Here is a 22,996-nt window from a genome sequence, read left to right as displayed (position 1 = left end):
AATCGTTAGTGTATCATACCATATGCAACTACATCGCAAAATAGCCCTCATAGAGCAAATACTTTCCAGAAAATTTTAGTAACCATGATTTCTTTAATGTTTTGTTCCAGGTAGCAGTTTTACAACATCATCAGGACTATACACAGGAAATAATTCACTCACAAATTCTTCTGGATTTAATAGCTCACAGCAGGTAAATTTGTAAAGTAAAAATGAAAAAGATTTTGGAATATATGAAATACGTAACCGAGGTTCCTCTTTTTTCTAAAGTGAACTCTCTGATTTTATATTCCCCCCCATTTCTTTAAATTTGTATTTTTTTTTCTTTAAAATATTTATTAATGAAATTGTGTACTTTTTTAGTGACTGGTTTAATTTTTGCTAGTAATTTGCATCTTGTTGGATGGAAAAGTGTCAAAAAAACATTCCCAGTCTCACATAAGATTTATGTTTGCAAGTATAAACAGATCAGCCTGTGTTTATTTTGTTTGCCCTACTGTGTGAAGTACAGAGAAAACACTGCAATATAAACATGTGTTTGCTGTTACGATTTGGAAGGCTTAATGCAATATTTTGACAGAATCCTTTCATGTTGTTTTTTGGTTTGGTAGGAATATGCATCTTATACAAGTTTTGGCCAGGGTCAGTATGCACAGTATTATAATAGCTCACCGTACCCATCCCATTACATGACAAGCACCAACACCAGTCCAACAACGCCTTCTACAAATGCAACATACCAGCTTCAAGATCCACCATCTGGCATCACCAGTCAAGCAGTTACAGATCCCACTGCAGGTAATTAGAGGAATTTTATTAGTCCTACAGGCCATATTTTTGCTGGTTCACATGTATTTCAATGGTTAATGCAGTTTTGGCAAGACATAGGACTAGAGTTGGTTAACAAGAAGTTGTGTTGTACTGTTTAATAGATTTCGTTCTTCTATTTTTTTATTCAAAGATGTTAAAGTTTAAAATATAGGAAATACCCATTTGTAATGATTATCATATTGTTTTGTTATTATCAATAATTGTGAATTTTTTAAAAGATATAATACCCATGACTAGAGATGATATGAAATAGCATAATAGCATTGCTTAGGAATAGGAAAACATATTAGTAACACGCATAGATAGAATTCTATACATTGCATCCTACATATAATGCATAGAATTTTTAGTGTATACAACATATACAATTCTATATATAAACATTCTGTACATAACATTTAGACTTCTATATATTATATTCTATATGTGTGTTAGTATTCTGCAATTGTCCTTTGTTTCCGGATAAGTAAAAAATTTCGAGGGCATCTGCCATAGAAAAGTTCAGTTTTAGAGTCCATATTGTAGATGGGACTCATTATTTCAATAGAACTTGGCCTAAAGCATCATATATTTGTAGCTGGAAAGGATCTTAGAGATAATCCAATCCAACCTTTTTCATTTTATAGATGAAGAAAATAAGTCCAAAGGTCACATCAATAATAAATAACAGACCCAGGATTTGAACCCACTGCCTCTAACTCTTAACCTCATGTTCTTTCCATTCCACCAGATTTAGTGACCTCCGAGGTCCCTTCCAGTTCCAAGTCTGTGATTTACTGCTAGTATTGCAATCAATCAAATATGTTCATTGTACAACAGGCTAAGTCACTGTTGTAGTAATGTTGCCCAGTAGAATGCTTTTTCCTATGTTAGAAAATAGAACACCAACTTTAAAGGCACAAGAATATCTATTGTTTTTCACTTTTTTTTATGAAAATTCTTGCCCAGTAAGAGTGAATGGTCCTTAAAATAAGAAAAAAGAGACAACTTCCATACATATTACCATGGCGCATGATGTGATATCTGCATGGCTAAAAATCAAATGATGGATCCCCTGTAGTTTAGTTATGTTATCATTACAAACTTTAGAAGTTTCCAATGTTTTAAGAACAAATTGGAAATTTGTTCTTAAAACAGAAGCAACACTCTGATCTCTGCTAAACTGAGAGGCAGTGTGGTTTAGTGGATAAAACATTGTTATGGAAGCCAGGAAGACCTTGAGTTCAAGTTCTACCTCTAATGCAAAGTGATGCAGTGAGTCTTGGTAAGTGACTTAATGACTCAGTGTTCTAGATACCTTTCTAAGGTTATGAGGTGCAGAGAAGGTGCTGTCTATCACTGGTAGAGAGAATCTCCTTACCTAGAAATTCTCTATACTAGTGAAATTCCAGGTCCAATCTTTGTCTCTCACATATTGAAGTCGTATAATTGAATGTTTCTGGAAAAACACTTTGTTTTGTTTTTTTTTAAAAAAGGGGGGGTGCTTTCTAAATGTCCCCAACCTGGCTTTAACAGCTCCATATACTTGTTATATCCTTCAAGTGTAGAGTTTCTTACCTACTGGTCTTTTATAGGATTTTGTTTATATTTCCTTACAGAGTATTAGGCTACTATAGTGATCTTCACACAGAAGTGTGCACTCAATAAATGCTGTTGCCTTTGTACACAATCAAAGCATATAACATTCTCATTCATAAACCACATTTTAAGCTTGAAAGGTGCATGTTAGCATATATATTTACACACATCACACACAAATGTATAAAAAGTTAGGGGGTCAGTTTTCTTTTCTTTTCTTTTTTTGGTCTAGGCAATGGGTTAAATGACTTGCCCAGGGTCACACAGCTAGTAAGTGTTATGTGTCTGAGGCCGGATTTAAACTCAGGTCCTCCTGAATCCTGGGCCACTGTTCTATCCACTGTGCCACTGAGCTGCCCTTAGGGGCAGTTTTAAGATTTAGGACCCCTTCTATCTTGATTTTACCATTCTCCTTACTCACTAGATTTGATGTGGATGTCCAAGAGAAAGACTGTAACTTTGTCCCACAGCCTTTGCAATAGCTGGATCATTCAGGTATTTTTGAACTGCTTACCTGATTTCTGAAAATTTTGTGGGAATCGAGAAGGACTTGGTGGAATGAGTGGAATCCATTCATTGGATTAGAGATTACTGTTAAAAGCATGTGAAACCATAAAGTGATAAAAGCAACATGAAAGTAATGACTTCCCTTCATTTGGATGGCACAGAAGGAAGAGGGTGTGAGAATAATGCAAAACAAATTGCTATCATTTTATCATTTTGTCAAGGAGAGTTGGTTGAAGGATGATGTTGAAAAATTCAATGAGGTTCTGTTCTTCTGTGGGATGGTACTCTTAACTCTGGCCAATTTTTTTTTATAACTACTATTATTATAGTGGAAATGAAGTGACACAGTATGATCCTCAGCACAAAGTCATCATCACTACTCATAGACAACTCAAAATGCAGTGGTCTTCTGTCTTGTGGAAGTAACATCATGTCCGTACCCATAATGTCAAGAACATCATCTAGATTTTTTAAGACCTTGTTTTATCTTCTAAATCAGCCTCAATACAAGTTTTATTTACAAATAAACTAACCTGATGTTTATTTTAATATGTACCAGATATTGTCGGATAGATTTCATCCTCTCAGAACTTCTATACACATAGACGCACACACACATGCACACACAGAAACACAGTGTCTTTCTGGTCAAGAAGGAAATATTTAGAGACCTTTTTCTCTTTATACAAGCTTTTCTATTCGTAGATAGTCCTAGGGATTTCAGTGAGCTTACAAATTGAAAAACAGATTATTTTCAAAGTTAAAGGAAAATTTGGTTGAGGCTTATTTTATGTTGGTGTTGTTTTTTTAAAGAAAGAGATCCCAATTAATTTGGCAACAATTGAGTTGTCTATTCCTAGTTATACATAAAATTAAAGACCAGATGCACTTGATGAAAGAAGTGTTTACTGATCTTTTGGGAGACATACTTTAGGGGCTCATTTAACTAAGATTCTGGGAAATGATCTATTAAATATGTAAGCTGTATGATGGTAGGAGCAATGTTTTGTTTAAACCTCATCTGCCAGAGAACCTTGTATAGTTTTCTGTATAAAACAGGTGCTGACTAAATTTTAGTAGAAATGAAATTAATGTTTTATCACTGATTCTAAGAGAGCAGTGTGCTTCTGTTTTTGTTATCCATGAGAAGTTTTTCCATAAAGATCTGGGAAATTATTTTCCCAGGCAATAGTACTGAGATAATAATTTAGCTTTTTTGAATTATTTTAGATCTTTCTTTGAGTCTCAAGAGGTATTTGGATTTAGAGTGCTGCTCAGTCCTGGGAACCTGGATTCTAGTTATATTTTCATCCTAAATCTTAGGGCAATTAACTTATTCTTTCTGCTTATTATGTTTCTAACTGACTCTTAATGAAGATTTTGACCTTTACCTATTTTACCAACATCTTTTAAAGACTAATGAACTTGCAAGGATATCTTGATGATTTTTTCCAACAACAGTTTATAGAAATATAGTTTTAAAAATCTGTTACCTCTATGAAATTTTCATTTATGTTTTAATATATGTGTGTGTGTGTATGCATGCATGTACATATGTATGTGTGTGTACATGTGTGGGTGTGTTTGTGTATAGTAGTAGTAGTAGTAGTAGTAGTAGTAGTAGCAGTAGCAGTAGTACCTCATTCATTCTATGTATGGCTCTTAGGAAGAATGTGCTCATAGTTAAATGCTGAAATCTGTGTTCTTCTTTGGATGTGCATATGTAATCCATTAAGAGTAACATAAGTAGAATATAAAGGTCTAGACCAAAATACATCACTTGTCTCTTTCAAGAATACAGTGTTCTTATGATAATTTATTTAATTTTTTTCAGTGACGTATTAAATATCATAACAAAAAAAATCACATCACTTAGAAACACATAGGAAACCATAGCCAGTCTTAACCTTCCACCAGAATTTTAGTGAATCCTCTCATTTAAAAGGACTTTATACAAAGCCACTTCTTTGTTTAGTTCCTTATCTGATTCTTATCTGATATTAAACAACCACCACCAAAAGAAACCCCGTGAGGTCTTTAAAAGGATTTTCCCCCAGTTCCAAATTAATCCAGTGAATTGAGTGTATGGCTGAAGCCTCATTTTGTAAACTAATTAGTTTTTTAAACCTATTTTTTAAAAAGGTATTCTGCTGCTACTTTTTAGATCTTTCATTTTAAGACTCAGTCCTAAGCCACTTGAAAAATGTAATTTGGTGGTGTGTGATTATTATCGTTAATTACATAACATTGCAGAGTTGAAAAGATATTTCATTGATAATGTGGTCTAATTCATTCGTTTTCCAAGTGGAGAAACTGAGATCTAGAGAAATGAAATGGCAGTCATTAGCTACCATGGTCTTCTTATTAAGTATAATTAAAGAAAAGATTTGATGCTTTTAAGTATGGTGAAAAGAAAGAGCACAAAATGGAAATTACGTTACATAGCCAAGGAAGACAACAGGGAACATTGGGAAGACCACTGGCTCCTCAGTCAGAAGATATGGGGTCAGATCTACAGCATATCATTTAATCACCCTAAAGGTTAATGGGTTGAAATAGATTTTTTTCTTCTTCTCCTTTTTTTTTTGTGAGGCAATTGGGGTTAAGTGACTTGCCCAGAGTCACACAGCTAGTAAGTGTTATGTGTCTGAGGTTGGATTTGAACTCAGGTCCTCCTGACTTCAGAGCTGGTGCTCTATCCACTGGGCCACCTAACTGCCCCAAGGACTAGATGGTTTTTAAGGTCCCTTCCAGCTTTAAATCTGGAATGCTATGAATTTCAGCCTTCTCAGACTGTAGTGCAATGCTTGTCACAACCATAAACTATCATTGAAAGATTTTCTTTTGATGGGCTTGTGATTTCATTGATATATGGAATTCCAAGGGATCAAACTCCTAGTACCAGTGGAAATCAGTATCTGTTCTGCAACTACTATTCATAGACACTTGGCTGGTAGACACAGAGAAGTTAAATGACTTGCCCAGGGTCACACAACCAGCAACAGGACTAAAATAGAGAGACCCTGAGGCCAACCTTCTATCTACTACAACACTCTGCCTCTCTATTGAAAGAATGTTGGTATTGAAAAGATGGACATTTGTTTCAGAGAGAAGCTTTGAGTCATTTAAAATACTTTTGCAATTATCTGAAGGCAATATTCTTTGGAGTATTGAAGCTAGGGAAATATTCAAAAAGCATATTCTTTTTCCCTCTCCTTCCAACCTTTCTGCTCCCTCCCTTCTCTTCCATTCCCTTCTTTCAAATTCCTTAGCACTTCATCCTCCCACCTCCATCAAATGACATATATAAGAGAGCACCAACTTAAAAGAATTACCCCCTCTTAAATTTTTAATGCAAGTATTTCCCTCATTTCAAATATCCTCCTGAAACGCTTAATTCTTTTTTTTACAAGAGAAGTGGTATTCTTTTATCACTTCAAAACACGAAAAAATAAGAAAAATAGATTTTAAGATGTTTTCCTTTTGTGATGAGATTTGAACCAGTACATTAGAATATCATTCCTTAACCACTAAAGTATAAACAGCATGTTGTTACCTTGCACTGAACCCTTAAAGCTTAAGGCATATCATTACCAAAGTAACCTAATACTTTTTAGTGAATCAAAATATTTTAACCATTTAGGTAAAAACATCATAGACATAAAAAGAATATTGGGTTCTTTTAATTCTTTTTTTTTCCAGAAAAGTCTTCTATGTCTTTTCCCCCATGTTTATCCATGTCAAATGTGTTTTGTATAGAAAGTAATTTATACTGTCAACTTAAATTTTAAAGTTCCAACTTTCTTTTATAGCTCAATAATGTGTTTAATCTGGGCATCTAGGTATTGCAGTGGATAGAGTGCAAGGCCTGGAATCAGGAAGACCTGAATTCAAATCTGGCCTCAGACATGTACTAGCTGTTTGACCCTGGGCAAATCCCCTTTTTTTTTTTTGGCTAGCAATGGGGGTTAAGTGACTTGCCCAGGGTCACACAGCTAGTAAGTGTTATGTGTCTGAGGCCGGATATAAACTCAGGTCCTCCTGAATCCAGGGCTGGTGCTCTATCCACTGTGCCACCTAGCTGCCTCACCTGGGCAAATCACTTAATCCTGATTGCCTCAGTTTCCTCATCTGTAAAATAAGTTGGAGAAGGAAATGGCAAACCTCTCCATTATCTTTGCCAAGAAAACCCCAAAAGGGGTCACAAAGAGTTGGACATGACTGAAAAATGACTGAACAACAACAAATGTTTAAAAGTTAAAGGACCAGATTTTGTTGTATACAGATTTGTTCATTGTCTTGCAAAATTCTATGCCATACATGAATTAATGTTACATAACTGCAACCATGCTTACTTTTATGATTTGTTGTTATTTTGATATCATTACACCTATAGGAGTTAAAAAATATCTTAACCTAAAAACTATTAGAGTATTCTAGTTTGCTTTAGCTTGATATGTCTATGACACATATGGTAGTTTTTAAATAAACAAAATAATTTTTTTTATTTTCATGCTATAAAAATTAAATGACAGGTAATTAATCTTTGAATTGCATGAAAGTATCTTGCCCCATTCTTACATTTTAGTGTCATTTTTGAAATGTCATAAGAAAGCAACAGTCATTCATTTTTCTTTCATAATGAATGTCAAAAAAAAATTTGAGTAAAGTACATATTGATTACAAGTTGACCAAGAAACAACATAATCATTTAGAAAAAAGTTAAGAAGCATTCAATGCAAAAATGTGATAATGAAATAGACGTGAGCTGAACACAATTATTGCCTATATATGCTTAACTGGTTAAGGTGGTGTATGGTAAAATCTTGCTAATATTGAATTTCAAATGAGAGGGAAAATCAGCATAAGAGGGAATTCAATATGCATGGGAAACCATTTGCTCCTTTTACTTCTTTGATCCCTGCCAAGGCATTAGAAAGTAGAGCAGAGTCTCACAACAACACTGAAACATTCTTGTGCAGAGTTCCATGAGAACACCAGACTCTTGAAGGAATTCCGTAAGAGAGGGTTAAAAACTAGGTAGCTGTCTTTACTAATAGAATGGTATATGCTAGAAACTGAGGCCATGTCTATACTACCGAATGTTAACTGTGGCAAAAGTCCAAACATTTCCAAAAGTATGCATGCTGACTTGTTTTTTGCTGAGTGAAAATTTTTAAAAATGTTTAGTTCATATTTGTACATTTTTACAGATGGGCCTGTGAACAGCAGTCAGTCCATGGAAACATTTGCAAAACTGCAATTCGTTAAGCTCAAAAACAAACCATTTCACTGTAAAAAAAAATGAAACAAACATTTTGGAAACATTTGTCAGCAAAATAAATATTTGTAGCTAAAATAACTGAGCTGGTAAGATGTGAGAAAACAAAACAGATGTTTATTTTGTTGTTGTTGTTGGAGTGGGGTTTTTAAGGCATTTGTTTTATTTTTCCAATGGAAATGTAGCCTTGTCAGTGAAATTTTCAGAAGTCAGTAAAATGAAGTTTATCCTTTATTTTCCATTGACAAAGAAATTTAACTTTTAAAAAGGATCTGCTATCTGTCAATTTGAGGCAACAAGGAGAGTGAAAACTCACACTTAAATCATCATTTTATCTACATGACACTCAAATAACCAGTTTGAGTTTGCTTTTAACTGATTTAGCCAACTTTTTTATGTTATTTGCAGTGATCCAAACATACATAGGCTCCAATATGCAATAAAAATTCACTCTTCCAACAAAACACATAGAATTTTATTTAATGCTTGATTAGTTTTAGTATCTGAAAAGATATAATTTGTTGACTACCATAAAGGACCCCTACAAATTAATTTAGAAGAGTTTTAGAGTATAATTTCAGATGTTTTTGTACTCTGTCACTTCCAAGTTAAGAATATACCAGAAGAGAATGGAAGAATATTAACAGTTCTGTCTTGTACTGCATATCGTATCTCTGCCCCGCTTATTTTGCATAAGATTGTAATTGATGAGTGTAAGGATGAATTTAGAGTAAAGAAAAATTGATAGATTGATGAAAGGTAGTGCTAGCACAGTCTTGGCACAGTTACAAGAGAGGTTTTAAACAAAAATGTTTCTTGCTGAATCAACCATATAGAACTGTGAGTGAAGCTTCATGTAGAAATAGCAATGGAAATTCAGGACAAAGAATTGTGCTTGTTGAAATGAATAATACAGTTAAGAAATAAGGTGTGATAAAATGCAAATCATAAATTTTAGCGACTCCTTGAATTATAATTATAAAACTTGCAGGTAACAGATAGATAGATAGATAGATAGATAGATAGATAGATAGATAGATAGATAGATAGATAGATAGGTAGGTAGGTAGGTAGCTGATTGTACCTTCCTCTCATCCATCACAAAACCTACTGTCTTCTTCTCCAAGATCCATACAGTAGCCACCTGCCCTGGGGCAGAATGGAGAACTGATTGTCTTAGTCACTCTTCCAATATTGATTCATTTTTCCTCTCTCAGAAGAATCATGTATATACCATTCCTCTCACTTTTCTCTTTCATCACTTGTAGCTCATGGAAGCTAAATATCAGAATCATTCCAAGGAAAGCTATCATTCTTTAAATGAAATCAGGCTTTTTCTTTATAAAAAGAACACATCTCTAGCAAAAACAAACAAAAAACCCTTAAAGTACTTAGAAGTTCAATTTAGAATTTCTATCTACCTTCTTACCTGCTAAAGGAAGTTGCTTTTTCAAACATGCAGTATTTATCAGTTAAACTAAAAGTGAAATATGCTTGTTTGAGCTAGCTTTGGAAGTTAACCCCTGTTTAGGAATTTGTCATGTTTCCCCAAATCTGTAATGCTATGGGGAAGTGAATTATGATTTCCAGGTGAGCAACTTACAAATGAACTTTTGGAACAACTTACATACAACGTGGACTCTTTTTATGCCTTTAAATCTGATATGATAAGCTTGAATTTCATGTTGTGGGGAATGGCAAATCAAAGAATTTTTTAATGAAAAAAACCTTAGAGGTGTGTAGTCCAACAACTTTGTTTGGAGGAGGAAGAAACTTGTGTATAGAAGAAGAGTGATTCACCTAATTTCACATAACTAGCATGGAAATTTTGTGAATAGTCATGTGATGTCATCTTTTCTGTTGGATGTTTTCCAAAAGGAGGGTTCAAAGAACCCCAAATTTTTCCAAATGGTGGAAATCAGCAAGTATGAAGTAATGTTTGAGAAGAATATTAGTTCCTGAATATTGAACATAATGTACTGCGAAGTGGGTAGTAACTTAGAGTCCATTTATAAGTCTACCTTAATCAAGTGACCAGACCTATAATTAAGAATTTCCGTCTTTTGTCAATGTTGAAGGAGTTGTGAAAAGATGGACACACTAACATACTAACTATTCTGGGAAAAAATTGGGGATTATTCAAAGCATATAGCTAAAAAATGTCCTAAGAAATCCCATTGCTAGGCATATACTACAAAGTGTTCAGTGATAAAAAGAAAGGACTCATCTACCCCAAAATATTTATAGGATAGTGGCAGAGAACTAGAAACAGAGTAGATGACTATCAATTGGTGAATGACTAAACAAGTTGTGATACATAAATATATTGAAATTGCTACACTCTATGAGATTATAAATATAATGGATACAAATAACCATAAGATTTATATGAACTGATACAAATAAAAATAAACAGAAACAGGAAGATAATACACACAATTATTATAACAACATAAATGCAAATACCATCATTAACAAAATAACAGACGCTAAATTCTCTGGAATTATAAAGGCTGAGCTTGGTCTTAAAAAAAAAGCTTAAATAAGTGTGTTATCTCCCTTCTTTCTTTGCAGAAAGGTATGTAGAATGTAGTGTACAAATCAGGCTTCATTAATGGGTTGGTTTTGCTGCACTTTTTAAAAAAATAATGTAAGAAAGTACAACTTTCTCCATAGGAAAGAGGAAAGGAATGTTTTGGGAAATGTAGGTGATCTAAAAACAAAAGATTGCAATATTTTAAAAATAATTTATCTATTGGGATAGGCCAAGGGGTATGCTATCAATGAATCTATGAAGGAAGAAGCCTTAGCATCTGGTGGTGAATGGAATATGGGCAGATATATCTCAGGTGAAAGATAATGGAACCTGTGATTTAATTTGGAACTGAAGCTCTCTGGTGATGAGATCCCTTCCACCAATACATAGTGGTAATTTCTGTGCTACTGATGATCTTATAGAGTTGACCAGAGCACTGAGAATTCAAATGGCTTACCCAGGCTCCTAAGGGCTTATATCTGTCACAAGTGGGATTTGAACCTGGCCTCAAGGGTGACCCTTTCTGTACTGTGGTACAATATGTCTCGGGATATACCAAATGCAATTCTCAAATTTGATTCCTTTGGAACCAGTTCTATTCAATTTATTGTAATGAGTATTTGTTGACCAATAATTGGCCAGGATAGCTTGCCATAAACTAGTGTATGATATTGGTCAAGAGAATGTGGGCAGGGGACAGAACTTAAAAGTTGTCCCCTGCTATTCTTGTTCAAGCAGCATTTTATTCTATAATTTCTACCACACCACTAACTTTAACATCCTTGTCATTTCAGTCACTATTCTTCCACTTACATATCATATCCTTCAGATTACTTCTGTAATTCTTTGTATCTCTAGAAAAGCAAATATATATTTCAATCCAAAAATTCAACGAATATGTGCTATCTCCTTTTCTTCATTCTGGGCAGGATCTATATTGATGTCTATGACCAATTTTTCTCCTTTTCTTATCTATCATCTATCCTTATCTACTTGTTCTATGTGATTTCTCCATATGATCTAATGATTACAGAATGTTCTGTAGAACTTTTTCCCATCTAGTCAGTTAGCACTTATTAAACCTTTTGTTAATTGACTAACCACATTTATTAAGCATTTGCAATGTGTCAGGCACTGTGCCTTAGCACTTTCCAACCAGACTCTTGCAAGTGTCTCATGATCTATCTGCCCAATTAACTTTCCCCTGTTGTTCTCTGCTTATTTGCATGTATCTAACGAAGGCTACTTATTTCTAATTTTGTCTTCAGTAGAAAGAAAACATTCTTCACTTGAAATTTCTTGCTGAATTATTCTCTTAAGTTGATGTTCTACTTTATATCTTCCATTATTTTATATGCCTAAAAGATCAGAAAGAACAGATTCTTCCATGTTTGATTTTGCTATTAATGCAATTGAGTAGTAACTGTCAAATATTTGTAATTAGCAAACATTTATTAAATTTCTATTGTGTAGTCTGCAATGGGGATACAAGTAAAAAGTGAAACAGTCACTGCCCTCAGGGAACTTACATTCTACCAGACAGATAAAACATGGTCAAAGATGAATACATGTAAGACATATAGGAAATGGGAACTAGATCTGTTATTTCACTCATATAGGGAATTCCCAGGAAATTCTCTCCACCAATACAGGCTAGCATTTTCTCTTCATTGTTCAGTCTTAGATCATTGTCTAGAGCAGAGGTTCCCAAACTTATGCTGACTGCCCCCTTTTTAAAAAAATTACTCAGCGCCCCCCTGGAAATTTACTTTCTTTAACCCTTTAATGTTTTTTTAATTTGTGTCATTTCAGATATATATATATGTATATATATATTTAAATGACATCTTAAATTTAATAATTTATTGTAAATCTATGATTTTTCTTTCATTGAAAATTTTGATGATATAATATTACATCATGTAACCATATAGTATCATGTTATAAACAAGTCATTACATGCATATATTCTTGCTAATGCATGCTGGACTTCCCAACAATGCAAGACATGCTTGCCTGCCAACACTTGCTTGTTAAGACCTGTCAGCAGATTTGACCACTGATTGGTTATAACTTTCACTTTGTGTGTTTAATTTGGAAAATAATGTAATCACTATGACTTTAACTCCGTTACACAAAAGATGAAACATGTATAAATGGTTTTTCAAAATTTTCTCCTTTTATTATGCTTCCATAGCCTCCTTATTTTTATTCATTGCCCCCCAGTTGCACTCAAGGCTACTACTGCTGTCCCATCCCAGATCATTCTAGCACCCCCTAAGTGGCAGTATAACCCACTTTGGGAATCTATGGCCTAGAGCATTAAGAAGTTAAGCAACTTGAGCCTAGGCTCAATCAATCAGTACATGGCAGAGGCAGGATTTATACCTTGGTCTTCAGGACTTCAAGGCTGACTCTATTCACTATGTCATCCCCCTCATACAAAATAAGTACATAGTGCTTGAGGTGCCTCAAGACTCTCACCAATCCAGTCCATCCTCCTCAGAGATGTCCAAAGGGATTTTCCTCAAGTAATATCTGACCATGACCCTCTCATGTTCAATAACCTTCAGGGGTTTGCTATTGCTAGTGGGATAAACTATAAACTAACTCTTCTGTTCAGCTTTTAAAGACTTTTACAACTTGGACCCTATTTTTCTAGCATCGTTATTAATTACTCTTTTTGGTGCACTCTGTGATTCAACAAAACTTGCTGTCTCTGTTTCTCTCATACGACACTCCATTCTTGGTTTTATGTTTTCGCACTGGCCATCCCTCCATACCTAAAATGTACCCTTTCCTCATCTTCACCTCAAAGAATCCCTCTCTTCCTTCCAACACGTAGAACAAGCACAACCATAAACATGAAACATTTCCTGAACCCTACCTCCCATTGCTAGTCCCCTGTCTCCCTTGTTGTTGTTATTGTTGTTTAGTTGTTTCAGTCATGTTTGACACTTCATGAACTCATTTGGGGTTTTCTTAGCAAAAATATTAGAGTAGTTTGCCATTTCCTTCTCCAGCTCATTTTACAGATGAAGAAAAGGAGGCAAACAGGGTTAAGTGACTTGCCCAGGGTCACACAGCTAGTAAGTGTCTGAGGGCAGATTTGAACTCGGATCTTCCTGACTCCAGGCCCAACACCCTATTCACCACACCATAGAACTGCAACTTTCTCCCTAGCTACCATTTATTTATTTTTTATGTATTTACTCTTTACATTTATTCTATATATACTGATATGTGTGCTTCTTTTTTCCTCCATTAAAATATAAGGTCCTTGATAATAGCAATTTTTCTTTCTTTTTATTTTTTTGTTGGTATTCTATCTCCAGTTCTTAAAAGAATATAACCTCAATAAATGCTTAATAAATGCTTCTTGATTGATTGCTGGCATGCAAGTCAAATATATTTACTGAGTCCCTTTTATGGTACTGTGTTGAATGCTGGGGATACTATAAAAGAAGACAGCCCTCCTCAGTTAAGTGCCAATCTGATTGGGTGGAAAGAAGTAACAGATAAAGCAATCTGAGAACAAAGCAAGCCTATATATAAGTACTAGATTTCATAGTAGAGATAAGTGGCTTATAAGTTGAGAAATACAGCAGGTTTATTACATAGAATACCAGAAAATAGTGTTTGGGGCAATCAAATATTCTGGTTAATGAGAACTATTGAGGTAATAAAATTGCCAGTTTGCAAACAAGTAGAATGCAACATAACCCTAAAGCTGTGCTGAACAGAATCTGATCATTCTTTAATGATACAGATGATATCTTCGAATTTTGTATTACCTCAGGTTCAATAATCAACCAACAAGCATTTATTAAGCTCTTACCATGTGCCAAGGATTGGTTCATCATGATGACTATGAATTATGATTATACTGTACATGTGTATCAGTTCTAGTTAATAGAGACTTGCGACATTATTGATGTCACTCTCTACTGGAATTTTTATAGATCCATCCATGCCTTCTCATCTTGTACAATTATTGCATGTATTATTCCATAAAACTTCCATAGAGAATGTACCAAATATACTAGAGGCTCTCCTTTGTGTTTGAAAGTGTTTAAACTGTTACACCCTTGCATGATGAGTTCACTTCTTTTTCCAGTCATACATGTCCTTGAGACAATTTTTAGTGCCAGTTCTCTCACATAAGTAATCATCAAACATATTCCATAGCCCATTTACACTTACCATGCCTTATTGGAACTTCTGAAGTTCTTTTACTTTTATGTTTAATTTAATGATTTTAGGTCACCTGCAATTCTGATTCTTTGGAAACTGTAGTATTTTATGTTTTTCATATATGTAATACTGGTGTTTAAAAGATAGGCTTTTGTATCAGACAGTGTCTTGGGATCTTTGGAAACATGATGCAGTCTCCCAGATGTTACCTGGCCTATGCTTTTCTTCCTATTTTAGGTTTTGCTCATTGGTCAGCTGAGATGATAGTCCAAAGTACAGGTACTGATGGACTAACTCAGTAGGCTACTCATCCAACTTCTTGACACTGTAGGGGGAAAAAGTCTTCTTTATCTACTTGGTTTTTCCTTTGTGGGTGGCTAGACCATTCTCTTCTGAGTAGCCAAGGATCTGATTGAAAAGATGTTGTATTGTCCCTGTGTTTGATGCAACCAACCGAAGTAATCCACACACCAGGAGCATTTGAAGAACCATGTAATCTATGGGAAATCACTTTTTAGTTTTGATATACTCAAAGAAAGTGGTGAACACCTTCAATGATCATACATCTTTCTGTTTTATGTCTTGTTTATTATTACCAATCAATTGATTGTTGTGCCAACTGGCACAGTGGATGAGTTTGGGGCTTGGAGTCGGGAAAACCTGAGTTCAAATTCTGTCTTACTCATTTCCTAGATGTGTAACCCTGAACAAATCAGCCAGTCAATAAACAGTTATTAAATACCTACTTTGTGTCAGGCACTGTGCTAAGCACTGGCAATACAAAGAAAGGTAAAAGCACCTGTTCTGAAGAAGCTCACAGACTAATGGGGCAGATGACATACAAACAATTATGCCCAAACTAGTCACATACAGTATAAATTGTAAATAATCAGTGTCAAGAAGCAATAGTATTAAGAGACATCAGGAAAGAGTTCTTATAGAAAGTGAAATTTTAGCTAGAGCTTTAAGGAATCCAGCAAAGCCAGGTGGCAGAGATGAGGAGAGAGAACATTCCAGACATGGGAGATAGCCAGTGAAAATGTCTGGAGTCAAGAGATAGAATGTCTTGTTCAAAAAACTTGAAGGAGGCCAGTGTCACTGGATCGCAGAGTATGTAGGGCAGGGGTCATAAGGTATAAGAATTCTGGAAAGGGAATGTGGTAGGTTATAAGGGCTTTGAATAACAGAGGACTTGTATTTGTTCTGGAGGTGATAGTCACTGAAACGTCAAGTCACTTAATCTCTATTAGCCTCAGTTTCCTCCTATGGACAAGATATAATAATAGTATCTACCTTACACTGTTATTTTGAAGATCAAATGAGACTTCATAAAAAAGTGTTCATAAAACACTTTGCAGATCTTCAAACACTATATAAATGCTAGCTATTACTAGTGGTTAATTATTGAACAACCGTAAGTGTATGATTGCATCTCTCAAAAAAAATTGCATCATATTCACATGTGAATCAAAGATATCGTTTTGGAAGACATCCTATAAGATTATGTTTTGCTTGCTTGTTGATTTAAAAATCAAATGATTTTTAAAAATCAACAACAAAATAAACCACAGACTGCTTTTGTATTATCTATACCCCTCAGTCAATTGTGTGATTATGAAAATATGATCTACTGGGTAGTATAATGCCAACTAATACCAACCACACAGTGCCATTACCATATATTTGAATCATACTTTCTATTTTAAAAGTATTTTCACGTGCAAATCTCACAATTTAATATCTGGCATTTATATAGCATTTCAAAGCTTACAAAGCTATTTACATATTTTAATTCAGTTAAACCTTACAACAACTCTGTGAGGTAGATGTTATCATTAATCCCATCTTACTGAGAAACTGAGGCACATACAGGTGAAGTGCCCTGCTCAGGGTCACATAGCTAGGGAATATCTGATGTAGAATTCAAACTTTGGTCTTCCTGATTCAACGTCTTGTGCTCTATCCATTGCACTACTGCCTCTGTAATTCAATAATCCTGTGAAATCAACAGAGCATTCTTCTCTCTTACACATCTTAGAAAAGGTCATTTATTTGTTCAGTATGGTCCAAATGGTAACCTACAGAGCCATGGTTTATACTCAAGTCATTTTAAACCAAATCCCATCTCCAAAACTTCTGGCTATGTGACAATGGGCAAGTCACTGACCTTTCTGACCCTCAGTGTCCTTATTGGCAAAAATATAGACAATAGGGGAAGAAAGGAAAGAACAAGCATTTATATAGTGCACACTGTGTGCTGGACACTGTCCTAAGTGCTTTATAAATATCATCTCATTCAAATCTCACAACCCTGCAGAATAGATGTTATTATTTTCCCTATTTTACAGCTGAGGAAATCAAAGCAAACAAAGGTTAAGTGACTTACACAGCTAGTGAGTATTTGATGCTAGATTTGAACTTAAATCATCCTGACCCCAGGCTCAGCACTCTATCTGCTATGCCACCAGCTGCCATACATTGACTGCCTACTGCACAAGGATGTTGTGATGCTCAAAAAAGATATTATATGTAAAGCACTTTAAAAACTTGAAAACTTTACATAAATGTCAGTTGTTAGTAGATAGAGGGTAGGACAGAGTACCCGTTCCAATCCTAACAGTTCCATCACACATTTTAAATAAATGCTGTTTGATGAATCAATAGATGTGACACTATAACTGAAATTTAGAATAGACATGGAGGTAGGAATTCAAGACAGAGAATTGCAAATTAAGACCTAGTTGCTGAAAAAGACAATTAAATTAAGAAATGAGGAGAATTTTTTTCCTCAAAGTTTATGGGAACATTTTGTGTTTTGTCTTGACTACAAAGCTATAGCAGGGTATTACTTTTTTCCCAAATATTTGAAGGGCTGTCATGTAGAAAAAGGATATGATATATTCTGCTTGGCCCCAGAAGACAGAATTAAGAGGAATGGATAGAAGCTGTATAGGGGCAAATTTAGGCTCAATATAAGGGAAAATGTCCTTAGAATAATTCAGTTGTCCTGAAGTGGAATAGGCCCTGTCTGGAGGTAGTGAGTTGTCCTTTACTACAGGTCTTCAAGCAAGGTTGAATGACCCCATGTTGGCCATATTGTAGAAAGGAATTCTTGTTCAGTTACAGATTGGATTGGATGATCTCTGGAATCAACAAAACCAAGCAGCAATCCACTGAATCCTACAAGTTATGGAATGCTCCATTCCCCTAGTACTTTCTATGATGAAGGAAAGGTGATGTGTTCTCATATCTCTTCTTTGGAACCAAATTTAGTAAATAATAAAATTTTTGTATTACTTGGCTAAAATGTCTCCACTGACATTTCATCTTGATTCCTTGCTGTGATATAACAATTACTTGGATTTTCAAAAGCTATACCAATAGCCTCTATTGTTTGTGTCAGATCCCACAGAAGGGAAAAGGCACAATTGTGAAATCTGTATTTGTTGTCTTAGAACTAGCCTAGTTAAATTAGAGAAGCAGAACACTAGAAAGTTGATGACAAGGTGATGGATATTTTTTTCAACCATTGCAACACATGAAAATGTCTAGTAGAGTCACATCAATGTAATCATGGATTCTTGAAACAATGAATTAGAAACCAAGATGCAGGGTGAGAACCAAGTCTTGTTCTTATTTCCACTGCCCTCCCTCCCCCAGTTGTTGTTGTTGAGTCATTTCAGTCATATATTACCCTTTGTAACTCTGTTTGAGGCTTTCTTGGCAACGATACTGGAGTGGTTTGCCATTTTCTTCTCCAGCTCATGTTACAGATGAGGAAACTAAGGCAAACAGGGTTAAGTGACTTGCCCAAGGTCACACAGCTAGTAAATATCTGAGGCCAGATTTGAACTCAAGAAGATGAGTCTTTATGATTCTAGGCCCAGAACTCTATTCACTGTGCTACCTATATCTCAATTGTACTGATCTCCTTTATTTTGGGAAGTATTATTGTAGTGATTAGAGTAATATATTTGTCTCTTTATGGAATGCATTTTTAGTTCTAGCTATGTGAGGCTGCTTATAGTTGAGGTTTAAACTTCAAGCGTTCATTCAACACTCATTCAACAAATATTTTGTAAGAACTGTATACAATGTATAGTACTAGGTGCTAGGAGAGATATCTAAACAAATGAAATGTGGTTCCTTCCCTTAAAGAGCCTACAGTGTAGGAAAGGGAGTATTGCTCATAAAAATGCTATATTGCCCATAACTTCCATAAAATTATTTTTCTAAAATAATCTTTTATTTTTCTAAAGCCTGTCAAGTCTCACTTGATAAATCAATTTTTGTTAGCCTGGATAAATTTGCATTTAAATGAAGTTGGGACCCTCTTCTCCATCTTCCTTTTCCTCTGCTTTGCCTAATTTTCTCCACATGGAGCAGTTGGGGAGATCGCATCTACAGTGGCAGAACATTTCAGGCTGCCCTCTTCTCTCAGAAATGCAGCCTAACCCATTGTCCACTGTCATCAACATCATTTGCTGTCTGCATATAATTTGAATGTGTTTGCTTCCTCCAGATTCAAATACAAAGAGTCCAGTAAACAAGCAATCCTTCTCAGCCACAAGGTCATAGGCCCAGGCTGCTTCTCAATTTACTTCAGTTATGTTAGGCCTAATGCCAGCATGTATCCACTCTATCGTACTTTGGAACTCTGAAAACTACTCAGGATGGTTGTGTTGAGTGCCAATATCAACAGAAGAAAAATTTGTAATCCACCCTACATTTGTACTTCTCCATCTCCAGGATTTTTTTAGTGTCTCCCAATTCTTGCCTGTCCTGAGCATTCAAGAGGGAGACATACTGCTTTTAAAACCCATTTTCCATCTTCTAGCTCTGGGTAGACGGTTTGATGCATACAGTAATGCAACTCATTTTGTCCCCAAAGCAATTATATAAAATTGTGCCCCCTCATCTAAATGACATGATATTCTTGAAATATTTAATTTTTTCTATGTCCTGTGCTTTGCATATGTGAGGTAAATACCTGTACTATGTATTTGCCATTCTCTGTGCTTTAAAAATATAAACTTAGAATTTCTCTTGCTTTCGAGGTATTTACATTCTCCATACTGTGATCTAGAATTTTTCTAGTTCAATACTCTGCCTTTAGGTAGGACTGCAAAGAAGCCATCTACTATACATCCCTGCTTAAACTGCAGATATTTATTTAGGGAACATGACTCTAAAATCTTGATAATGCTTCCTGTTGGGTGCTTGGTAGATATTCAGTAGAATGAAATTCTGTTAGTAATATGTTATCATGTCATTCCGACTAGAGACTATGCTAAGTCAAAACTAAGCTAAACTCTTAAAACATTCAAGTTCATCTTGGCCAATGCCAGTAAACCTAGTATCTTGGATGTTTAGATATGAGACAGACTCATCAACAATAGTTATAATTAAAACAAATCTTACAAAGTATTGAAAATTCAGTTTGGAGTATAACATTTTAATTTTTGGCCAAGCCATAATAAAGTTACTTGAGGCAGTATGGTGTAGTGGAAAAGGAACCAGAATAAGAATAATCTGATCTCTGTTCTAGTCCTGGGTCTCCTACTATTTGCTGTGTGACCTAGAAAGAGTCAGGAGCAGGAGATTACAAACTAGTAGGAGAAATAAGATACATGTGCAATTAAGTACGGCACAAAATAGAAAGTGGTAAAAGACAATCCTAGGTCAATGCTATAAGATAGATGAGGGTGAGGAAATCATCCAAAGTGGTAGGAGATGGCTTGTATAGAGATAGGAAGAGTTCTATGAAGAGCCTGGAAGGAGAGACTAATTTCAAATAAGAGATGGGCCTCATTTTCTTTAGAGTAGGGGTAGATGAATTTTAAGACATCGTTAGTAGATTTCTGCTCATCTGATCCAGGGACCTTTGCTGTGCAAACAAATTTCTTTAGACAGTTTATATCCAAATAATGACCAAGACTTACGTTTAAATTGTGTTTAAATATTATGTTTAATAGTGTTTAGTCACTTGTCTCCTGTCTCCATTTTTACATGTTTTTCTAATTTTGAGTTGTCATCAAAAAGAATTTGAATTCCCAGATGGGTATGGTGCTATACAAAGAGAAATAAACATAGTCCCACCCTGTAGGAATTTACAGTCTAAAATAGGTAACAGGCAAGTACATATAATCAACATTTCATTATCCATGGTAATAGAAGGTATATCTATACTTAACTTGAGAAAATTCAAAACAGCATATAAACCAAAAATCAAATCTATTTATCTTTGGAATGCATTTTATGATTTTCCCCAAAAGTACATATCTCAGTCTAATTGTGTTTTGCTCAGGCTATAGAAAAATGGATGTACATTCACTGAGCCACAAGTGACTGATGGAAGATCCCAGCCATGAACTTGTTAGAGTAAACCAACGTGGGATTCAACTAAATTACCACAAATAACACACCTAGTGCATTATTTACTTATGGATAATTGATCATTTACTGTAATAAATCAAGAGATATCTGTTAAGCAGCTAGTAGACGCATAAGTGTTATGGATATTTCTTACTACGTATTCTGTGCATTTTACCTGCCTATGGTAACTTGCCCAGTCTTGGTCAACATAAATGTATGAAATTATCATCATCTCATTGAATAGGTCTGACCATATCACCACCATGTTCAAAAGTATTTAATGACTCCATATTGTCCAGAGCAATGATCCTCTAATTTTTTTTATCATACTCCCCTCTCAGAAAATAAAATTGAGCATTCAGTCCTGTTTACCTTTCTATGACATTAATCTTTCAATTGCATCTAGAAATCATATTAAAAAATTTTTTATGGAAAATTAGCTAGTGAATTTTCATCTTCTTTATATACGTCAGTTGTTCTTACAAACTAACAGTAATGTATTCAAAACCCACTGAAATTCTTTGTTTGGAAGAATTTAAAATGGGTCAGAAAACTCTATTTCCAAGGTGAAGTATGTAGATGTGAGAGTTTTTATAAGTGACACATATTGTTTTCAGCAACAAAAGCTTAATTTTTAAAGTCTTGTTAATCATAATGATGTCATACTCTCATTAGCTGTTATCTCAAGACACAGTATATACTTAGTATGAAGTTCATTTTTCATGACAGAGAGTGTGAATCTATATTTTAAATACTCTTGGTCATTTCATTATTTTTAGCCAAGTTCTTGTCAGATCCAATTAAGTCATCATTGCATTTTCCTCAGGATGTGGATGATAAGGGGTTCTATAGGAATAGAGGAGTTAGACTATCATTTTCTTATTTACTTGTGCCTAAATTATTAGTGTTATCTTCAATCCATATTTTCTTTGCAGAACTCTTTATAAACTACTTGTACAATTTCTGAGGGCAATTTGTAAGCGGTTCTTAGCCTTTTTGTGTGCTGTAGATCCCTCAGTCACTCTGGCAAAGCCTATAGACTGCTTCTCAGAACAATGTTTTTTAAAAATGGAAAGTAATGCTAAATTTCAGTTAGAAGTTAGTGAAAATAAAGTCATAATTTTTGCCATCCAATTTCATGGACCCCCTGGAATCTCTTTACAGACCTCTTGTGAATCTTAAGGTTAAGATCCCCTGGTTTAAATAAAATTAGGTAATATAATGCACATAATCATTTAATCCAGGACACATAAATTGAAGTATGTCACAAGTGAACAAGCAAATGAGGGTGGCATTTTGAACCCTTCCACGTTGTGAAACTCACACTGTTTTCTTAAGAGGCCTTACATACTAATATGCCATACATTACATGTGACCATTGAATGAAATTATCACTATTAACAATGTGTATATTAAATATTATTAGGTAATAGTTTCTTTATCTTCTAAGATAAAAATAAATAGAAAAAGTTTCACATCTCGAAGGACCATCTTGATCATTCCATGGGTAACATGCACCACACTTAAGAAATTACTGGTCAAATGGCCTTGAAGTCAAGAGGACCTAAGTTCAAATCTGGCCTCAGACACTTAACGCTTACTAATTATGTGACCCTGGACAAGTCACTTAACCTCATTGCCTAGCAGAAAGAAAGAAAGAAAGAAAGAAAGAAAGAAAGAAAGAAAGAAAGAAA

General features: G+C 34.8%; 1 protein-coding gene across 3 annotated transcripts in view; it reads left to right on the top strand.

Annotated features, from left to right (window-relative positions):
• Positions 1-22,996, top strand: part of LOC114054118 (eyes absent homolog 1) — a 161,194-nt gene that overhangs the window by 57,142 nt on the left and 81,056 nt on the right. For all 3 annotated transcript variants that reach the window (XM_027877251.1, XM_027877250.1, XM_027877249.1), the window contains exons 6-7: positions 111-193; positions 612-798. In XM_027877251.1, the coding sequence (XP_027733052.1) occupies positions 111-193; positions 612-798 (270 nt within the window). The remainder of the gene's footprint in view (positions 1-110; positions 194-611; positions 799-22,996) is intronic.

The sequence above is a fragment of the Vombatus ursinus genome, unplaced genomic scaffold (assembly GCF_900497805.2).
Source record: "Vombatus ursinus unplaced genomic scaffold, bare-nosed wombat genome assembly UNPS02014812.1, whole genome shotgun sequence".
Classification (NCBI taxonomy): domain Eukaryota; kingdom Metazoa; phylum Chordata; class Mammalia; order Diprotodontia; family Vombatidae; genus Vombatus; species Vombatus ursinus.
The sequence above is the reverse complement of the archived record's forward strand: the minus strand, read 5'-3'. Positions and strand labels throughout refer to the sequence as shown.